Source organism: Leopardus geoffroyi, chromosome B1, assembly GCF_018350155.1.
Source record: "Leopardus geoffroyi isolate Oge1 chromosome B1, O.geoffroyi_Oge1_pat1.0, whole genome shotgun sequence".
NCBI lineage: Eukaryota > Metazoa > Chordata > Mammalia > Carnivora > Felidae > Leopardus > Leopardus geoffroyi.
The window spans coordinates 131,646,402-131,665,905 of NC_059327.1; the positions used below are offsets into that span (position 1 = coordinate 131,646,402).

The 19,504-nt window shown below is 40.5% G+C and overlaps 1 protein-coding gene across 3 annotated transcripts in view; it reads left to right on the forward strand.

Moving 5' to 3' along the window:
• The window catches only part of GPRIN3 (GPRIN family member 3), a 58,666-nt gene extending 45,162 nt beyond the window's left edge, over nucleotides 1-13,504 (forward strand). For 2 of the 3 annotated variants that reach the window (XM_045473019.1, XM_045473028.1), the window contains exon 2: nucleotides 10,961-13,504. In XM_045473019.1, the coding sequence (XP_045328975.1) occupies nucleotides 11,075-13,399 (2,325 nt within the window). In that variant the 5' untranslated portion in view covers nucleotides 10,961-11,074 and the 3' untranslated portion in view covers nucleotides 13,400-13,504. Of the gene's footprint in view, nucleotides 1-5,004; nucleotides 5,122-10,960 lie in introns of those variants that run through there. The other variant, XM_045473038.1, reaches the window with a different exon arrangement.
• The last annotated feature ends 6,000 nt before the right edge of the window (nucleotides 13,505-19,504 follow it).

The window sequence follows — 19,504 nt, forward strand, 5'->3', positions numbered from 1 at the left end:
GAGCTTGTAGATAACCAACATGGATAAGGAAATTATGGTTTCCTTTATCTAATTTCATGGCCAGGCTAACCTCTTGCATAGCAAAGAGCAGATGGAAAGAGTGTAGAAGGATAAATCAGCATAAATCCATCATCACTGATAGAAAAGCTTCAGCACATGTGAATGTTCAGTTTTGCCTAGTTGAGGAGCACCAGCTTTTAATTTCTTGATTACTTGTGAATAGATAATACATTTACAGAGTTTAAAATTCAAAAAGTACAAAAAGGCTATAGAGTGAAAAGTCTTCCATCCATCCAATCCCCCAAACACCCAGTTCCCCTCCTCTGATAGTAATTTCTTATTTATTGTCACAGAGATAGTGTATGTATATACAAGCAAAAGGCTTTTCCCCTCTTAATACAAATGCATATTAAACATACTGCTTTGTATCTTAAGACTTTATAAATTATTGCTGACTTTTTGTTGTTTAATTGTTGTTTTACTTAATATATTTTGGAGATTGTTTCATATCAATACATAAAGGTTTTCTCCTTATTAAATATGGGTGCTTAGTACACCATTATATGAAAGTACCATAAGTTTTATAACTGACCCTCTCCCTTCTAGTGGACATTTAGATTGTTTCTAATCTTTTATTTCATGCTGTGAATAACCTTGCACATATATGAATGAGTACATTTATTTATTTTACTCATAAGGTTAGTGCCTAACATGGAATTGCTGAGTCAAGGTGTATGTGACCTTATATTTTTGACAAGTATTGGCAAAGTGTTCTCTATAGACGTTGTACCAATTTGCATTTTCACAGGCAGAATATGAACAGCACTATCTCTAACAGGAGAATAGAAAACTATATCATTAATTCCTACCTAGCTGGAGTAAGTCCAAAGTCTCTTCCATCAATTCACAGGTATTCATTCTAAAGATGTTCCCTACTATCAAAGGTGAATATGCTCATCTCCTAGAACAGTGGTTCTCACCTGGCAACAGTTTTGCCTCCCAGGAGCCATTGGCAATGTCTGGAGACATGTTTGTCACAAATGGAGGGTGATGATGTTGCTGACATCTTGTGGGTAGAGGCCAGAGATGCTGTGAAATATCTTACAGTGCACAAGACAGTCCACCCCCCTTTCCCTCCCCAACAAAGTTACCTGATCTAAAAAAGTCAGTGGTGCCAAGGTAAGAAACTCTGATCTACTTCTTGTCGATCACATTAAATACGTCTTATAAACCTTAGGATTCTTCACTCTCTCTAACCTAAGGTCTATGCCAAATAAAATGATGTGCTTCCATCATGCATTTGTTTTTTATTTTTGGTTTCTGTTACATCTATTGTATTGAAATTAATGATTTTCAGGAACCTTAAGCTCCTCAAAACCATGACTATATCTTATTTATATTTGTATCCTGAATATCTGTCACAAAGAAGGCACTCAGCTTATTAAATGAGTGAATGAATTTAACAGTACTTCCTAATTATCTCAGTCTGACTTAAGAGATTATTATCTTTTCAATCAAAGACCATTCTTTTTTATTCTTACTTGCTTCACCTTTCTCTTAATTTCTAAATGTCCATTTTTTTTCTTTAGACTTAACAGGCGATATTTTCTAGCCTACAAAAAAAAAAAACTACCAGGAAATGTCAATTGAATAAAAAATATTGGCCTTTCCCCTGATTTGAAGCACTGTATGGTTTATTACCACAGCATTAGTCACTTAATTATATAGTATCTTGCTCATTTTTAACTTCTGACAGAATTGTCCTTATCTCCTCAAATGTATTAAAATCTCCTTAGGCCAAAATTAAAATTTTAAGTACCTCATGATACCTGAAACAGTGTTTTACAGACTGTAAAGCAGGAGAGTGACCCATTGTTTATTTCTTTTTTGTTTTTTATGTGGTTTTTGTGTGTGTGTGTGTGTGGTTTTTTTTTTTTTTTTTTTTTTTTTTTTTTTTTTTTTTTTTGAGAAAGTGTGTGCCTGCGCCTGCGCTTACCAGCAGGGGGCGGGGCAGAGAGAGAGGGAAACCCAGAATCCCAAGCAGGCTCCAGGCTCTGAGCTGTCAGCACAGAGGCCCAGGCAGGGCTGAACCTAGGAAGCTAGAGATCATGACCTGAGCAGATGTCCCGGGGTCGTTTAAGCGACTGAGCCACCCAGGCGCCCCCAAAGAATGTGTATGATTCCTTCAGCAGAAAGGCAGCACTGTGCACAAGGTCCAGATGCCAGGCCCTGAGGAATCTATCTACTTCCTAATTTGCCTTCTCCGGGGTTTCCCTGCTCTCTAGGAGCAGAACAGCCCCAACTGACCGGCTCCACGTACGGCTTTTTTCCTGTTTCCTTCACCACAGGTACTGCCACCAGGCACGTTCCCATCGTTCAAAATGATTAAAGAAGCAAGTGTGCAAGGAGAGGTTCCTGGCCCGTGTCTGACGTGAGCTAAAAGCAGAAATCACTAAAAGCTTTCCGCCTGCAGCTGGGCAGCCAGGGTCTCCGTTTAGGCCCCCACTCGCCTTTGCCGGAGGGAAAGCAGGTGGAGCGGAGGCCTGGTTTTAATGAGCTCGACTTGGCGTGTGAGGGGAAGTGCGGCAGCCAGGGGAAAAGGCGGCCGGCTATCAGCAAGGTCAGGGAGGAACCGAGCAAGGACAAGAATACTTGTTTGTAAGGCTGAGTGGCGCTAAATATATCTTGAGAAAATTGGGATGCGGGCAGCTTAGATCATATCTCACCCAGGATTTTAAAATGCAAATGCAGAGCTCTTATTTTATTGCTAATAGGGTGTTGTTTAACCATTAGTTAGCCCAGAGATCCTGTTGCATTCTGTTTGCAACTAAAATACGCTCGCAATTGAAATCCTTCAGAGCCGAGTTGCGAAAGAAGAGGAAAACATTCAGATCAGAATATCCATCAGGCAAACAGAGTAAATGAGAAGAGCCAGCTTGATTAGACAAGGGAGGAAGTAACAAAACAATTATTTTATTCATGTTTCCCCAGAAGAATTCAAATTAAAAAAAAAAAAAAAACTTATTTTAAGCATTTTTAAATAGAAACGTTGATATTTAGCTATGAGTTATCTCCACAGGTAGGAAAATGGTGCTTTTGAGGGGTTAATTTTTCAAGGTCATTAAAACCTGAGTCTTGATTTTGTTGAGAAAGAACCCAAAAGTTCATGTGTCACCCATGACCTAAAAAGAATAGACCTCATTTTGTGCTAATTTTTGAATTAGCTAAAAGTTTCCTCTTCAAATAATAGTCTTTAGATGGGTTGGGGAGAATTTAAAAAGTAAACATTTCTGCTGGACCACTTAAGACAGAGTCATTTTGAAATATATCGCATAATGCATGCCTCCTCGGGTAAATGATGCCAAAATAATTTTTTAAAATAATAATAATTCATGATTATCTGTTATCTTCCCAAAACTATGCTAAGTATTTAGCTTATTTCCTTTAAATGCTATAACAACAATGTGAGGCAGGTAAATTTAATTTTGTGGCGATGTTGCAGGGGTTGGTTTGTTTGTTGTTTTTATCTCAATACCCGGATTCGTTGTCTAGTACTTCAAAGAACAAAGAGGTGGACACAAAATAAAATGAGCAGCAGGCAAAAGTTTATCAGAGTATAAGATCAAAATGTAAGAAGTAAGAATAGTATGAAAGCTCTCTTTATAGAGAGGGGACATAGAAAGTGAATGCCCACGACAATAGGCAAAGGACTTTGTTCTGCAAAATTCTGATCACCCCCACCTTCCTTTCCCCCTTGCTCCTTCTCAGGTCCTACCCTTATTGGCTGGATCACTCTGGGAGCTGGGTTGTCCGTTCCCCATTGGCTCGATGCCATTGTATGAGGGGTGGTCTATGGCCATACTGAATTTGTTTTTATGGTCTACTAATTTTTAGTTAGGTCTTTTGTCAAATTACTGAGGGGAACCTGAGGGGGAGTAGGTGGTGTCTGCTATGGTCTTAAGAGGAACCTTACTCCAAGGGGGTTTGCTGTGGTCAGAAGCTCCCGGCATTGTTCCCAAATACCTGTTTTGCCCCACCCCGGGACCTCGGGTCTTAACCTTTCCCTCTTTGCCTACTGAATCCTATCTTTTCCTATCATAAAATTTTTTTCTTAGATAAAAGGATATTAATGGATGGTCTGGGAATGGTTTCCAGCCAGGAACCCCCTAAAGTTATCTGCAAACACATGTGTGTGCAAGTTTGTGTTTCTAGAGAGAAGGTCCCTAGTTTTCATCAGCTTCCCAGAAAAGTCTGTGGCCCTTAAAATGTCCAAATTGGATTAATCATTATGAAGAACAGGAATTTTTGTGTAGTCTAGTTTACCTCTGTTCATCCGAATCAGTGAGAGGGGTTTAAGGCTATGTGGTTTTTTTGTTTTTTGGGTTTTTTTTGAGTTTTCCATTGTTTCCTATATTGTCTGATGAGGCTTCCTCCACTGGTCATTGAGCTTGCCTCCATGAAAAGTGCCCTATTTCTCCCCTGTGTAAAACTGATTAACAACATGGACTCTGTACTCAGAGGGTCTGGATTCAAATTGGGTCTTTAACCTTGATTGCTTGTGTGGTCTTGCCGCAGCTTCCAGATCTGCAAAGTGGAACTCGTAGTAGGTTCGTCCTTATGGAGTTATTGTGAGGATTAACTAAGTTCACCTGCAGAACTGTGTCTGGAATACAGAAAGTAAAAATGTAAGCGCTCGCTGAGCCGTGTGATTCTATCTGTGGTGAATTTAGAAGCCGCCTGTTCACATTTTGTGTTTGACAAAAGATGGGGATCTGCTTGGGGTTTCATGCTTCTTAAAGCCCTTTTTTACTTCTTAAGAGATTTTTATCTGGCCCTACTTACAGTGGAATTCAGTGAGATAATAAACCATGCATTTGTTTTTCTAGAATAGCGTGGAACAAATGACTTGAATGGGGAGAAGGATGTGGCTTGTTTCTCCTGTGCCTTTATTAAAGTAACCATTAGGGTTAAAAGTCTACCGGGCACTGTCAGTGGCACTGAGCAAAACAGGCTTCTTGTCTCTTCAGCCATTCTGATTTGCTTTAGATGCAGTTCGCAGGGAAGAACCAATTTTTCAGCGAGTATCTTTGAAGTGCATTTGAGGCAGCTGTTACTGCGAAGGTATGAATTTTTAAAGAAAGAACGAACTGCTTTTCCTAGCTTGTGGGTGTTTCTTGGGATTGAATCACCTCTCCTTAAAACTGTGCACTGGCACAATCTGCTGGGCTCAGAATGCAAATATCTAGGCAAAGTTTCTCGATTAAAGGGAGCAAAAAAAAATCAGGTTGAATAGGATGCCAGATGACATTTTTTTTCTTTATCCTTTTCTTAAGGATTAATCGTCTCTTACCTCTTGCCTCACTGTTCTTCAAGGGTCTTTGCATCATCCATCTGAAGGCTAAAAACTGCTGTCAGATATCTGCAGACAGAGGTATCACTGAGGTCCATGTAACACTTACCTAGAATGTCACTAAAAGAGATGCGATGACATCCTGAAGTCCTTGTTCTAGCAATGCAGCAGTTCTGAAGTAGGCAAAGGTAATTGCTGTGCACAAGATTATCGCCATGACCTGCAATGTACTAGCATCCTGCCGGTCCAGGACTGCCAAGCCTCTCTCTGTTCTTTCTGTCTAATGCTCTTCCCACCAGAGCAGCTCTGGAGCAAATCACAAAGGGCTGAGGTTCCCTGCTGCTTGTCTTATTAAGCGTGGGTGTCTGTTATGAAAATAGGCAGCGTGGCATAGTAGTGGAACCCACAATTTTCAGGATGAATGGTGGCAGTGTCAGCCTTCGGCAAGGCAGGCTTTTCATAAAGTGACCAGTTATGAATGTCATGGTAGTCTGTGTTAATGCCATGCAGGCTGCCCCTGGGTTGCAGATCACTTGCAAAAAGAAGTCTCTCTCTCTCTCCTCTAGATAGATAGATGGATAGATAGATAGATAGATAGATAGATAGATAGACAGATTTCTCTTGCTTTGCATGTTCTTTCCAGAGTTACAGATAATAAGGAAGCTCACAGAAAGAGCCCAGGCATTTGCACCCATAAAAATTCAGTTCAATAGGAATTATAGGTATTCAGCCGTGAGTAGGTTACTTAACCTCTGGACCTCAGTTTCCTTCCCTGTAAAAGGTGGATAATATTTACCTTGCAGGCTTGCTGCATTGCTGCAATAAGGCCTTAAATCCTTGCTCATGATTTTAAGGGCAGAAGGACCAAAGACACCTGCTACTAAGAATCTAGTTCCTATCAAACTAAAAGACAAAATCAGAGATACCATTAGCTCCTGTGCAATTTATGGCCAATTCAGAAAGAATTCATATTGCTGCAGAGAGTATTATAAGAAAATCCATATTCACCAGTGCATATGACAAAGACTCTCTCTTCGACCAACCTTAGTCAGGCTCCTCTGAGCCCTCTTACTGACTAGGACTCGGTCTTGGGCTTCCATGCCTGTTCTTGCAGAGTCCAGTTTTAGCAAGAATCCTGCTAAGCCAGTTTAGAGAGAATCCTCCCACGCTTAATATCTGATATCCTCAATAACAGATTAAATTTCCCACTCTCCCACCATCCCCTAGTTGGTGTCTGATCACTTGGCCTGCATTCATCTAGAGTCCCTGTACCTTTGATTTCTCCTCTTAGTAATGTTTTATCCACTGACGCCCCCCCTTAACTGCTCTTTAGTTAAAAATCCCCACTTATTACTGCAATTGTATTTGGAGTTGAACTTGATCGTTCTCTCTTTATGCAGTAGTCTTGACACGTATCCCAATAGTCCTAAGTAAAGTCTTCCTTACCATTTTCACAAGTGTCAGAATAGTTTTTTTCTTTAACACAGATCAAAGCCTAAATATCAAGGTTTTCAAAAGAAGCTAGTACTCATAAGATGTTTAATATATGCCAAGATGTTGTTTGTTCCAAATGTTAAATCTATTCCTCACAACATCCCACTGAGGCAGTACCATGATTATTATCCTCAATTTATAGATGAAATGGGTTCCTTGAGCGGTTAAGTTAACTTGCCCAAGCACACAGAGTTAGAGTTAGCTAGTGGAACTGATACTATAATCCAGGAATTCTGGCCCAGGGTCCATGTTCTTAAAGACAATGCTGAACTGCTCTCAGAGGACTAAAAATTGGGTTGGGAAGCCTACTCTGTCAGTATTCTTAGACCAAAGTTCTCAAATTTGACTGCCCACACAGCCCAGGTAAGTAATAACAAACCAAGAAAGCAAGGTAGTGGGGAATGGGCCATGTGGAAAGTCCATGCTCAACAAGGTAGCCAGCCCTCATCATCACTACCTGGTGGTTGCTGCCTAGAAATGCATACCTTCTGAGTTTTTAAAAATTAACAAAAAGAGGGAAATCTGGCTTTTTATGAAAGATCTCTTCAATTCATAAAAGAAAAAAAGAAAGGAAAAGGAAGGGGGAAGGAGGAAAGAGAGGAGGGGGAAGAAAGGGAGAGAAGAGAAGGGGAAACCATGCAGTTCTCTCTCTCACACACACACGCACACGCACACACACACACACATACACACACCTGCAGGGATTCATTCAGTCTGTGGACTACCTGTTAGCAATTTCATTTGTAGAGGTTATTAAATCTTATCATAATGGACTCAGCTTGATTTTAAAGACATACACTCCCCACTCTAAACCACCAAGTAATTACACTTTTAAAATACCCTATCTGTCTAACCTATTGGAGACTATAGATTTCTGCTTCTAGTTGGAGAGAGGAGGGGAAAATATTCCTGGACACATGGAGATGCTGTAACGATTACTTTAGCAGATATGATTGAGAAAGGTCTTGATTTCCTATCTATCCATGAATCAAGAGTTTCAGATCACAAGTATGAGCCAAGAATCTGTTTTTTCTTCTTGATTCTTTTTTTTTTTAAAGTGTATTTATTTTGAGAGAGAGGGGAAAAAAACACAAATAAGAGGGAGAGAGAATCCCAAGCAGACTCCACACTGTCAGCACAGAGTCCTACTGGGGCTCAGTCTGAGGAACCTGGAGACCATGACCTGAGGCAAAATCAAGAATCGGACTTCAACCTGCTGAGCCTCCCAGGGGCCCCTTTCTTCTTGATTCTTGAATTGATGGATTTTGCCTCTATTAACAAAGTAAACAAAAGGAAACACCTTTTAAAGTTAAACTAGTATAATCAACTAGGTATCTGTGGAAAATGGAAGTAAACACAGCAAATGCTGAGAGCTTTATGAAATGTCTTTTTCTAAGTCTTTCAGCTTCAGTTGCTGAACTTTGAGCTGCTTATATTTCACAGTCCTCTTTGCAAACCAGGTTTCTTGGCTCCAGCTATATAACACAGGAGATGTTCTATACTCCTGGCTTTATGAAACCTTCCCGCTTTTGTAGCAGGTGTCCAATGTACTTGTTTTTAATTGCCTATCACTGAATTACAGATAAAGTTTCATAAAGAAGATACAACCTGTTTTTTACTTTTAAAAATAGCACTCTTTTAAATTGTGTGTTTTGATTAATATTCCATGTCATGGGTTAACATTTCCTATTATTTTGAAGTTTGGCAAGGCTTTAATAATAGCCATTTGGGAGGGAAGTTGGGATCAATTAACACCTTTTTATGCACAAGACTTTGCACTGTCTCCTGTGGAGTGAACAGAAAAGAATCAATAAGCTTGTCCCCTTCCCTCCTGGAACTTGAAGTACTTTTGGAGAAATAAGACATTTACACGAGTAACAAAGGTACAAAAACAGCACATGAGAAGGACCCAGATGACCACAGCTGTACGATTTTTAAAAGAGAGAAAGACTTTATGACTTGAAAGCTTTAGAGGCCTTCAGAAAGGAAATGAGATTTAAGTGTAGCCTTGAAGAATGGGTAGGCTTTTTGAGGATGAGGAGGGCAGAGAGTGGGAGGAAAGGCATAATAAAGGCAGATGAGAAAGGGGCAGAGGGGAAGACAGGCTTGGTGCCCAGTAAGTGACTGCGACAGAAAACTCCAATAAGGAAGAAATGGAATATACACCTGAACAAAGGGTTTTAGCAGAAAACAGTCAAGACCAAGGATGGGAAGGGGCGCCTGGGTGGCTCAGTCTGTTGAACATCCATCTCTTGATTTCGGCTCAGGTCATGATCCTAGGGGTCATGGGGTAGAGCCCTGTGTCAGACTCCACACTGAGCATGAGCCTGCTTAAGATTCTCTTGTTCTCCCTTTGCCCCTCCCTCCCATGCTTGCTCGCTCTCTCTCTCTCTCTCTCTCTCTCTCAAATAAAAATATAAGTAAATAAAATTCAGATTTAAAAAAGTAAGTTTTTTCCCACCTTTCAGTACCTCCATCTCTCTTTTACTGTCTTCTACTCCTCACATTCCCTCCATTTAAGACCTAATATGTCTCAGTCTAAATATTTTTAGAATTTATATAATGATATACAAACATATCTGTACACATACACAGTCTGTTTTAGGTCATTGTGTGTTTAGGTCACTGTGTGTTTTAGGTCACTGTTTCACAAAAAGGAAAATGTATATATTCTTTTCTCTACCTTGCTTTTCTCACTCAGCCATACCTTGGAGAAATCCCTCCCAATTGAAAAGTTACAGCCCAATTAACTGTTTATTTTGATGGTTGCATTATGCTCTACAGTAGAGATATGTCTTGATCTATTCTACTACTCCCCCTTTTGATGGAAATCAGTTTACATCCAGTTTTTCTGCCCCTACAAATAGTACTTCAGTAAACATACTTGTATCCCTATCTATATATGCTGGTATTTTACATCTGTCGATAGAGTTAGGATCACAGAGTCGAGGACATGTGTATTTTTAGCTTTAAAAACTAAACTGCTTCCCTAAGAAAGCTGTAACAATACACAATATGCACCTACAATTAATAAAAATACTTCCTTTCGCTAGGTCTCCCCAGGCCATAATGTTACAGCTCTTTTTAAAAAAAGTTTTTGCAGGTGGAAGTATTGTAAACCAAAATCTCGTTGTTACTTTATTTGCATTTTCTTTGACTACAGATGAATTTGATCATTTTTCCAAAAGCTTGTTGACTGTCATGTTTCCTACGTTGCAGGCTGCATTTTCATGTTCTGCGTCCATTTTTCCAAAGACCTATTTTCTTTCCCTGAAAATTTTTAAGAGCTTCTGCTGTATGATAGATATTTTTGCCTGTCCTCTAGGATTTTAAACATTTGTTTTTCAAATCTATTGTATTTGTTTATGGTATCTTTTGCCATACAAAACTTTTGGGTTTTATTCAATCCCTTATGTTTTTCTTAGTTTGTGTGTTTTCTCCCTTGCCAAGAGAAGCCTACCCTCTCTGCCCCTAGATTATATTTATGGTTCCTAGATTTTCTTACAGGATTTTATTTATTTAATTACTTATTTTACATTTTTAACCTTTAATCTATCTAAATCCATCTAGGATTTATTTTTGGAGTTGGTATAAGATAAAGATCTAGCTTTATTTTCTTCCAGATGCATAAACAGTTTTCCAGCTCCTTATATTAAATAATCCATCATTTTGCCACTAAATTGAAATGCCTCTCTTGTCATATATTAAATCTTCATTTATATGTGGATCTATTTCTAGATATTCTATTTCACGTATCTGTTTAGGCCTATTTCAATACTTACTGATTTGATTACAGTAGCTTTATAGGATTTTCGGATATCTGGTAAATCAGACTACACAAATGACTTTTGGGTAGTTATCAAATGCTTAGGTAAATACATTAAAAACCTATTTGCAGACAGAAATGGGATGCAAGCAGAAACTAATGTACCAAATAATACTTGTATAATTAAAATATTTTTTTCAAAGTCTTTCTTCCCAAGATCTATGTTTTATAGCAACGAATACGCGAGGAAAAGGCTTAGTGTGCTTATAAGATCTTGTACGAATTAGTTTGCTGTATTTTCAACCCCTAAATGTGTACCGGGTTAATCATACTATTTCCTTGATTCACAGATTGATCCTTCAGAGGAATCGTCCCTGACTCCGTCCCTACACTGAGCTAAAACTGCTTCCCAGGTGGAACACTGTTCCGGGGAGAGCTCTGAGGATTTCCTGAAGAAGAATTCCATGGGGACTGTACCTGACCCTTTGAGATCAGCTAAAACTTCCTTGATCACAGCTTCTGGAAAAGAAGAGGATCTAGGAGAAGTGCAGGCTGCCTCCCCTCGGTCTCTACCAGCCGTCTTGTGTGAGAACACCAATGGCCTTTCCAGCACTCCTGCAGAGCCAGACCTCAGCCCCAGTGCAGCTGCTGAGGTCCTGATGCAGGCCTTTGAGCATGAGACCACCCAGCCAGACATGTCTTCTCCTGGTGTCTTCAATGAGGTGGAAAAAGTGTCTCCTCCATGCAGTTCTGACAATACCCAGCTGCCAGGAAGCAGTGAGCCCACAGCACCAGCCCCATGTTCTGCAGCAGGAAAGGATCTCATAGACGAAGCATTTACAATGCCAGCCAACCAACACACCCACCAGGCGACCCCAAGTGACCAGCTCAATGCCAGCCCCTTATCAGGACCTGAAGATACTCTGCTGAAAACACAGAGAACCTCGGATGGGAAGATTCTTGAAAAACCTGAAAAGTCACATTGCCCTGTGGGAAGCACCCAGAGCAACAGCAAAGACCAAGTGCCCTGTGATTTTTCTTCTCAAAAAACAATCCAGGGAATGCTGCAGACTGCAAATACAGCAGCCAAGGTGTTCAGTCACCCCTCGTCTCCTGTAGGCCAACCCAAAGGGGCAAGGCCAGGAGCCATATGCGACTCCCAGACAAGGTCCTGTGACTCTCCCGTGAAAGAAGGATGTTCAGGGAACAAACAGCCCTCAGCCACCACCTCAGACAGCCAGTCCATGACTTCTGTGACACCTCAACCACCCCACCTCACTAGCAAAGTCTCCACACGTCCTCCAGATCAGGTGTCAAGGTTCAAAGAAGCAAGTACAATGACCAACGAAGCTGCAAGTGAGGTCACGGAAGCTCCCGACAGGGCTCGGCAAGATGCTGGGGTGCAGGCAGTGGCAAGTGTGGAGAGCAGATCGGTCTCCACCAGCCCCAGCATCCTCGCTGCATTCTTAAAGGAAACCCCAATTCCTGAGCGTTTGGAACAAGAGCAGCTGCGTGTCATTTGCAATGGCAGCGGCAGTGGGAGCCACAGGCTGGAGCTATCTGACAACATCCACTCCCCCCAAGGGTCAGGTCCGTGCCCCGGCATCATGCCAGAAGTGCACATCCAGGCAGCTGCCGCTGTTTCCACAGCTCTCCTAGGGGAATGCAAATTGGGGAGCTTACCGAGTGAGGTCCTTAAGATCTCATCCATCACCGTGGCATCCAGTAATACTCAGGATCTGTGTAAGGAAGATACAGGGTCTGCGGGAATGACCCCAGCAAGGGAAGAGCCCACCTCTAAACAGCTTTCAGGTGTGAATTCCAGGTCCCTGAAAGCCAGCCCCACTGACCAGATTTCTTTCAGTGCGGGAAGTCAAACCGAAACAAATCATGAATTGAGGAAAGTTGAAACCAAGCCATCTGAGTTTGCAGTGAAAACCACAGATGGTCACGAAACAAACCCAGACTGCCAACTCTCTGACTCTTGTGGTCCTGCCAACAAAGCCGACCAGCCCGGGAGCCTGGATCCCACTGACAAAGGAGATGCAAGAGAGAAGCAGCCGGCATCTCCTCAGATAGTAAAACAAGAATGTAGAGGCACCGATATCCTTGATGCCAGGGCCAGGGCAGAGGCCAAAACCCTGCTGCTCAATCCTAAATCTCAAGAAAGTGGAGGCACTGGGTCAGCTGCTAGTCCTACGCCCTCCCCAGTGAGGAAGAACCAGGAGGGTACCCTGGAGGAAAATAGACAGACCAAGACAGCCACCAGCCTGAGCCTCCCATCTGATTCCATGGGTGACTCCAGTCCAGGTTCTGGCAAGAGGACCCCTTCTCGCCTGGTCAAAGCCAGCCCACGGCGGGCCAGCCGAGTCAGCGAGTTCCTCAAGGAGCAAAAGTTAAATGTGACCGCGGCTGCCGCCCAGGTGGGACTCACCCCAGGAGAGAAGAAAAAGCAGCTGGGCGCCGACTCCAAGCTGCAGTTGAAACAGTCCAAGCGTGTCAGGGATGTCGTGTGGGATGAGCAGGGCATGACCTGGGAAGTGTATGGTGCCTCCCTGGACCCAGAGTCCCTGGGTATCGCAATCCAGAACCATCTACAAAGACAAATCAGGGAACATGAGAAATTAATCAAAGCTCAAAACAGCCAGACCCGGAGATCCATTTCCTCAGATACTTCTTCAAATAAAAAGCTCAAAGGAAGGCAGCACAGTGTTTTACAGTCCATGCTGCAGAACTTTCGACGCCCCAACTGCTGTGTTCGTCCTGCCCCTTCTTCTGTGCTAGACTGAAAGAGAATGTGTATGGGAACCCTTGTGTATACTTACGGTATTCCTAAGTGTCTCTATTTGTCAAAGCTTACTTAGTTTTTGTTTTTTGTTTTTTGTTTTTTGTTTTTTGTTTTTTGTTTTTTGTTTTTTTTTTTGGAGAGACCAGGAAGACAAGCAAGAATCAACTATTGGAAGTTGCTATTAAGAATTGTTGGGTCCTTTGATTGGGGCTCCATAAATAAAAATATCATTTCAACTTGAAAGAAAGAACAAAAGAAAAGAAGAAAGCTCCACTGAAGGTTAATGACCCTAATTAAGAGGAAATAACATTCACTGGATTTTTTAATATGATGTTACTTATAGAACTAGCACTATCATTAAATACGTGTCACTTTGTATTACTGCCTCGACATATCACACTGTGGTGTTTCCACTAAAATCCCTGCTTAATATTAAAACTAGCAAAAATACTGTTATACTTTCTAGTCATATTGCAATAAGAATGCTATTACCACACAGAATTTAAGTAGACGATAAGAACTATAATGTAAAACTGTGAAATAAATTCGACTTGCTCTTCAGCCAGATGACATTAAGGAAAAGCATTTAAATGCATACAATACCAAATGAATTAATATTTGTCAACATCTGCAGATAACTGTTTTGGTAAACCTTGTTATATCGTCAATAAATGTAAGAAAGTTATGTTAGGAAAATTAGCTGAGCTTTTGAATATGAATACTGCCCACATAAAACTTGAATTTATATCTACAGATTTTCCTGCACTGAAGGCAAGGGGCATCTCTATGATTCTGACGAGATGAAATTCCTATTTCTTTAGAGGAAGTACATGCAACTGAATTCTTGGAAAGAGTCATCAAATTATTACGTATACTAAAGTTTGTGTAGTACAGGTGTTCTCCAAAAACATTCTGCTGCGAGTGTTAAGGTTTCTGTGTTGAAACCTTTTCTGTGTCAAAAAAAAAAAAAGGAAGTAACAAAAGCAATGGGTCTAATTTCAGCTCCTATAAACAGGATGCAGTTTGTGTTTTCCTTTTGACTTGCTTGTGCAGTAGCTTCTAATAGAAAATGTAGTGAACACCAAATAGAACACAAACTTCCTCATGTTTGTGTAGGTAGACTATTATCATCTAATTGCTTAGATTTCTCATCTGTAGTAAAAAGGTAGCCTCTGTCAACTTACTGATTTTAACAGAAATACCATTGTGTCTCATCCTTCAAATCCAGTAAAAAAAAAAAAAAAAAAAAAAGAGGCCCTTACTAAAACCTGGTTTGAGCTTCTAGTGGGCTATAGATTTTGAAACCATAGGCACCTGTCTGAGCTCGGCGCTCACCTGCCTCCAGAAGAGGAGGTTTTCATTTGTACCCATGAGTGTCTTGCAGGGCACTGGGCTGGGATGACCAGTAGTGGCTTGAGAGTTGGAGGGGTGTGGAAAAGGGAGATGAGGCAGGGCCCTGGAAAAGTTTCCCCTCCTAGATTCATGTAGAGAGATTGCTCATCTCCACCTTGCATTTAGAAAGTCAGATTGTTAAACGTGGAAGGGGTGCTCCCTGGTTGCCTTCTCTGAGCTCATTCCCCTCGATGAGCCAGAAAAGAGCGTCTATCCATGTATTCTCTGTCTCTGGTGACGCATAAATGGCGTTTGTGCAGTAAACTCAAAACCTCTGTTTTGGCTTCTATTTTTGTTAATTCTCTTTTGCAGATTCTGAGCATATAGGGAAAAATCTTTTGTGCCTGAGCTTTAACACCACATGCTAAACGGAGCACAACCCAAATTAGTAAATAGCCCCTGGTTTCTTTGAAAGCAATAGGGCTGTAGATGACAACTGCATAAATGGACTGCAGCCCCAGTACTCTTAGAGCCTAAGAATGGTAAAATCACAGTGGTTACATTTGGAGCCACCCTTTGAATTTTTTAATTAGGCACATTTTCCCATTTCTTACCAACTGGCCCCTATTAAGAATACTACCTACAGTAGAAATTGCCATCAGATTATCAATCAAATTACTGTTAAGGATCAGAGATGTAGTCTAAAACTCTCTCTTTGGCCTCGAATACCTGTTTGTAGCAGTGTTCTTGTGGCTTCTGTTGGAAATGCTTTTGCCAGGGTGTCGTGTCCCTCCTACCCCTTCCTCACTGCCTGTCTCCCTCACACATTGGCATACGTGCTGTGTACACACAGAGAACACCCTGTGTACACAGCAGCAGCTGTCAGCAGCGCCCGCTCCAGATGGGTGGGCCCCAGGTAATCCTTGGCTGTGTAGGGGCCAGAACAGGCTGTTCCTGCATTAAAATAGGGGGAAAGGAAGAATTTCGCATCTGGTAGTAATATTTATTCTTATGAGGTTAGAGTAACCACGTGAATTAGAAATACTGAAATTAGAAATGTATAATTATACATTTATAAATTATAAATGTAAGCTTATAAATTGTAAATAGCTCAAGTTAAAAATGAGGCAGAGGCCTAAGAGAGTTGTAGACCTTTGTCGCACATTAAATTAAAAGAAAATCACATTAAGTTACTTAAAACTAAATGTAGCGTCGCGGTGTGCCTCTCATAGTAAAACTTAAGATCTGAGTTAGTAACTTTAGTTTTCTTTGGTACTGGAACTAGCCTTTCCTTCTTAATCTTTATTTTTTTTTTTTTACTTTTCACCTTTACTTCTGTCACACTCTAGAGCTTGTCACAAAACAGTATAAAACTTTTCTCGTTTAGTTGTGTATTGAATCTTAAAGAAGGAACAGCTTTTCTTTTTTTTTTTTTTTTTTTTTTTAATTTTTTTTTCAACGTTTATTTATTTTTGGGACAGAGAGAGACAGAGCATGAACGGGGGAGGGTCAGAGAGAGAGGGAGACACAGAATCGGAAACAGGCTCCAGGCTCTGAGCCATCAGCCCAGAGCCTGACGCGGGCTCGAACTCACGGACCGCGAGATCGTGACCTGGCTGAAGTCGGACGCTTAACCGACTGCGCCACCCAGGCGCCCCAGGAACAGCTTTTCAAAACAGTAATGAAAAGACCACCGAGTGGGTAAATAATGAAGCCTCCTGAAGACAAGCCATGCTTTTGCTTTATGACACTCCGAGTACTCACACCATAAAACCTTAACCTGAAAATTTTCCCTCACTTCGATCTGTGACACAACATTGACATGCAGCACATCATTCGTGACTCCTTAGGTTGGTTCAACAAAATGGAAGTGGAAAACAGCTTTCATAGCAGATTCTTTGAATTTGTTGGGCTATTTCTTAGCCTGGCTGCATGACAAAGCAGGTTGAAAATTGTTTTTGGCCTTAATTTCTTTTAGATGTTCTGTTCCTTTTAAATGTTTTTTAATCAGGGGCGCCTGGGTGGCTCAGTCGGTTAAGCGTCCGACTTCGGCTCAGGTCATGATCTCGAGGTCCGTGAGTTCGAGCCCCGCGTCAGGCTCTGTGCTGACAGCTCAGAGCCTGGAGCCTGCTTCAGATTCTGTGTCTCCCTGTCTCTCTGACCCTCCCCCGTTCATGCTCTGTCTCTCTCTGTCTCAAAAATAAATACAACGTTAAAAAGAAAATTAAAAAAATGTTTTTTAATCATTGAGATATATGGAGGAAATATAAAATATTTCTTAAGCAAGTAGTATAAGAGAGATGAATTAGAACACAGTGTCTGGAAGATAATGAAATATTTACAATGTTAAGAGGCTTTATGGCTTACCCAGTGAATACTAGAATTTTTAATTTAAATGTCGATTTTTCTATTTTAATGACCACAAGAAAAATGTCACCGCTTGAGCTGTCATATGTTTATCTTCAGTGCTTTTCTAATTATGTCCTTCTGGATTACTGGCTTTGGTGCCACAAACCAACTGCTCTATGTTTATGTTTTGGACCAATGGCATAAGTTGAACATTTTGTTAGGTCGGAGAATCCTTTTTGTTTGCGTCCAAAATGAAATATTTATAAAATATATTAGTGTGTTTTCCTACCTTGACAAGTTCAGCTATGTCGATATAATTTGATTTTTGATGACTTCTTAATCTTCAGAATTGTCTGATAATTGGTACTTTGGATACCAGTATTCTTCACGTTATAGCTTACATCTCAAAATTTAAACAAACTGTAGTGAATATGCATGTGTAACATATACCCTAGAGGCTGAATTTGGGGACCAAATCTCTAATAGGAGCTTGTCATTTTCAAGTAGAAAACAGAAGAAGGAAATGACTTTTGGTTGCATCCTGAGAGTACTGAGGTTTTATTGTTCCTAGCTTATTCTAATGTTATTTCTCTCATTTCTAGGAGTTCCCATCATTCTGAGAATACCTGTATATACCACATGAAGAATAAAATATCCTGTGACTTTACACTTTGTTTACAGAGGATATATATGAGTATGCTGTTAATGTAAATTGTTTGGCCTTTGCTGTATCCACTGTTACTGTTTTGCTGCCAAAATGTGAGAAATTATCTTCTATTCCTCCTACATATTGTGCAAGTGTTAAAAAAGTGGTCCATTTCTAGTACCAGATAATTCACCACATCTCTTGTCTACTTTTTAAGAACCAGTATAAAGAAAAACAATACATTAGGATAAGGTTTGCATATATGTATATGTGTTTTTACTGACACTTGGGCACTTGTAGCCTTGTGTGGGCCTCCTCCTGTCTGATTTACTAATCGGCTACGATGCTGCCATGGAGATGATACTGTTTACTCTCTCCTGCTTTGTCCTAAACGGTATTTGAGAAATGAAGCCTGTGAATTTCCCTTTGTGATGATAATACAGTGAACTCAGCAGTATCTTGGATAATTGAGCTGACCATCTTGTCCCCACCCCTGTTTTGTCTACACAGTGAATCAGAAGTCTTGTCCAGGTCTGCTTCAGTGTTTGCTATTTTATATTGATATTCGAGCATTTTGTTTTCTGTGAGCAACGTTCTTTGATGCTGTGTGTGGCCCTTTTGGTTGAATCTCTCCAAATGTGGGTCAGCTGCTGCCACCTGGCAGATAACAGGTGATACGCTAAATCTCCTGTCCATTCTTGTAACTATAGCCTTCTTAATGGAATTCTGCAACTGGATGAGTAATTATAAATGTCATCTTTGCAGACACACAGGCTTAAGGATGTCTACAAAATTTTAGACATTTTTGCAAAGGGGGAAAAAATAGTCTTGTAAATACTGAAACATTTCCATGAAATTTATCCTGCTCTTGGGAAAAAAAAATTCTCCTTGGCTGCAGAAATAAGATAAACTTTATTTGCGATGACCAAGGACATAAATGAAGATGGATTGAGGTGGAAAAATTCTGTCTCACAAGTAATCAGTGACATCTGCCAGAGGTCATTACAGCTACTCTTAACTGTGAACACTCACCAGCTAAACTACTCACTTGCCACAACCAAATAACCTCTCAAAGTAAATCCGATACATCTGTATATATGTGTAGATAGAAACAACAAAAAATCCTGAAAAATTACTGTTGACTATTAGTTAAGTCAAGGTGAAGATAATTATAAAGAACATTTAAATAACCATGGGCCTTGGTGAAATGACTATGGAGGCCAGAATGGTGCAACAAGATGTTATTCACAAGTTTGTTATTTTTTTTAAGACCCAGAAATCTCAGATACTCATCATGAGAATAAAGACTGTTGAAAATGAAATTAAAGCCAAGCAATAATGTGCCAAAAAGAGGCAGTTATACCAGCAAGCGCATCTATACGAGCACACCATTATGTAATATGGTTTGCTCCGTGAAGACTGACTATAGCCCACAGGATAAAACAAGCAAAGGCATAATTTCTGCTTTCTTGCTAGAAAAACGTGTTTAGGAGCTCCATAAAGAGATACAGCGCCGGTGGACATTAGTAGAGATAAGGTAACATCTCTGTCTTAATGCTAGCCAAGACGAAAAAGGAGTCAAAAAGTCTTGCTAGCTTAAAATTCAAGATAGATCCAACCACACTTTGTTGAAACAGAGGGGTTAAATATATAATAATTACTCTTCCTGGACACTTGCATGTAGCAAAGCAATTCAGTTAATTCTGCCTAGAGGATTACCAGCCTTAGCTATGAAAAAAATGTGTTCCCAAATGTAAAATAACTAAAACATGAGTACTC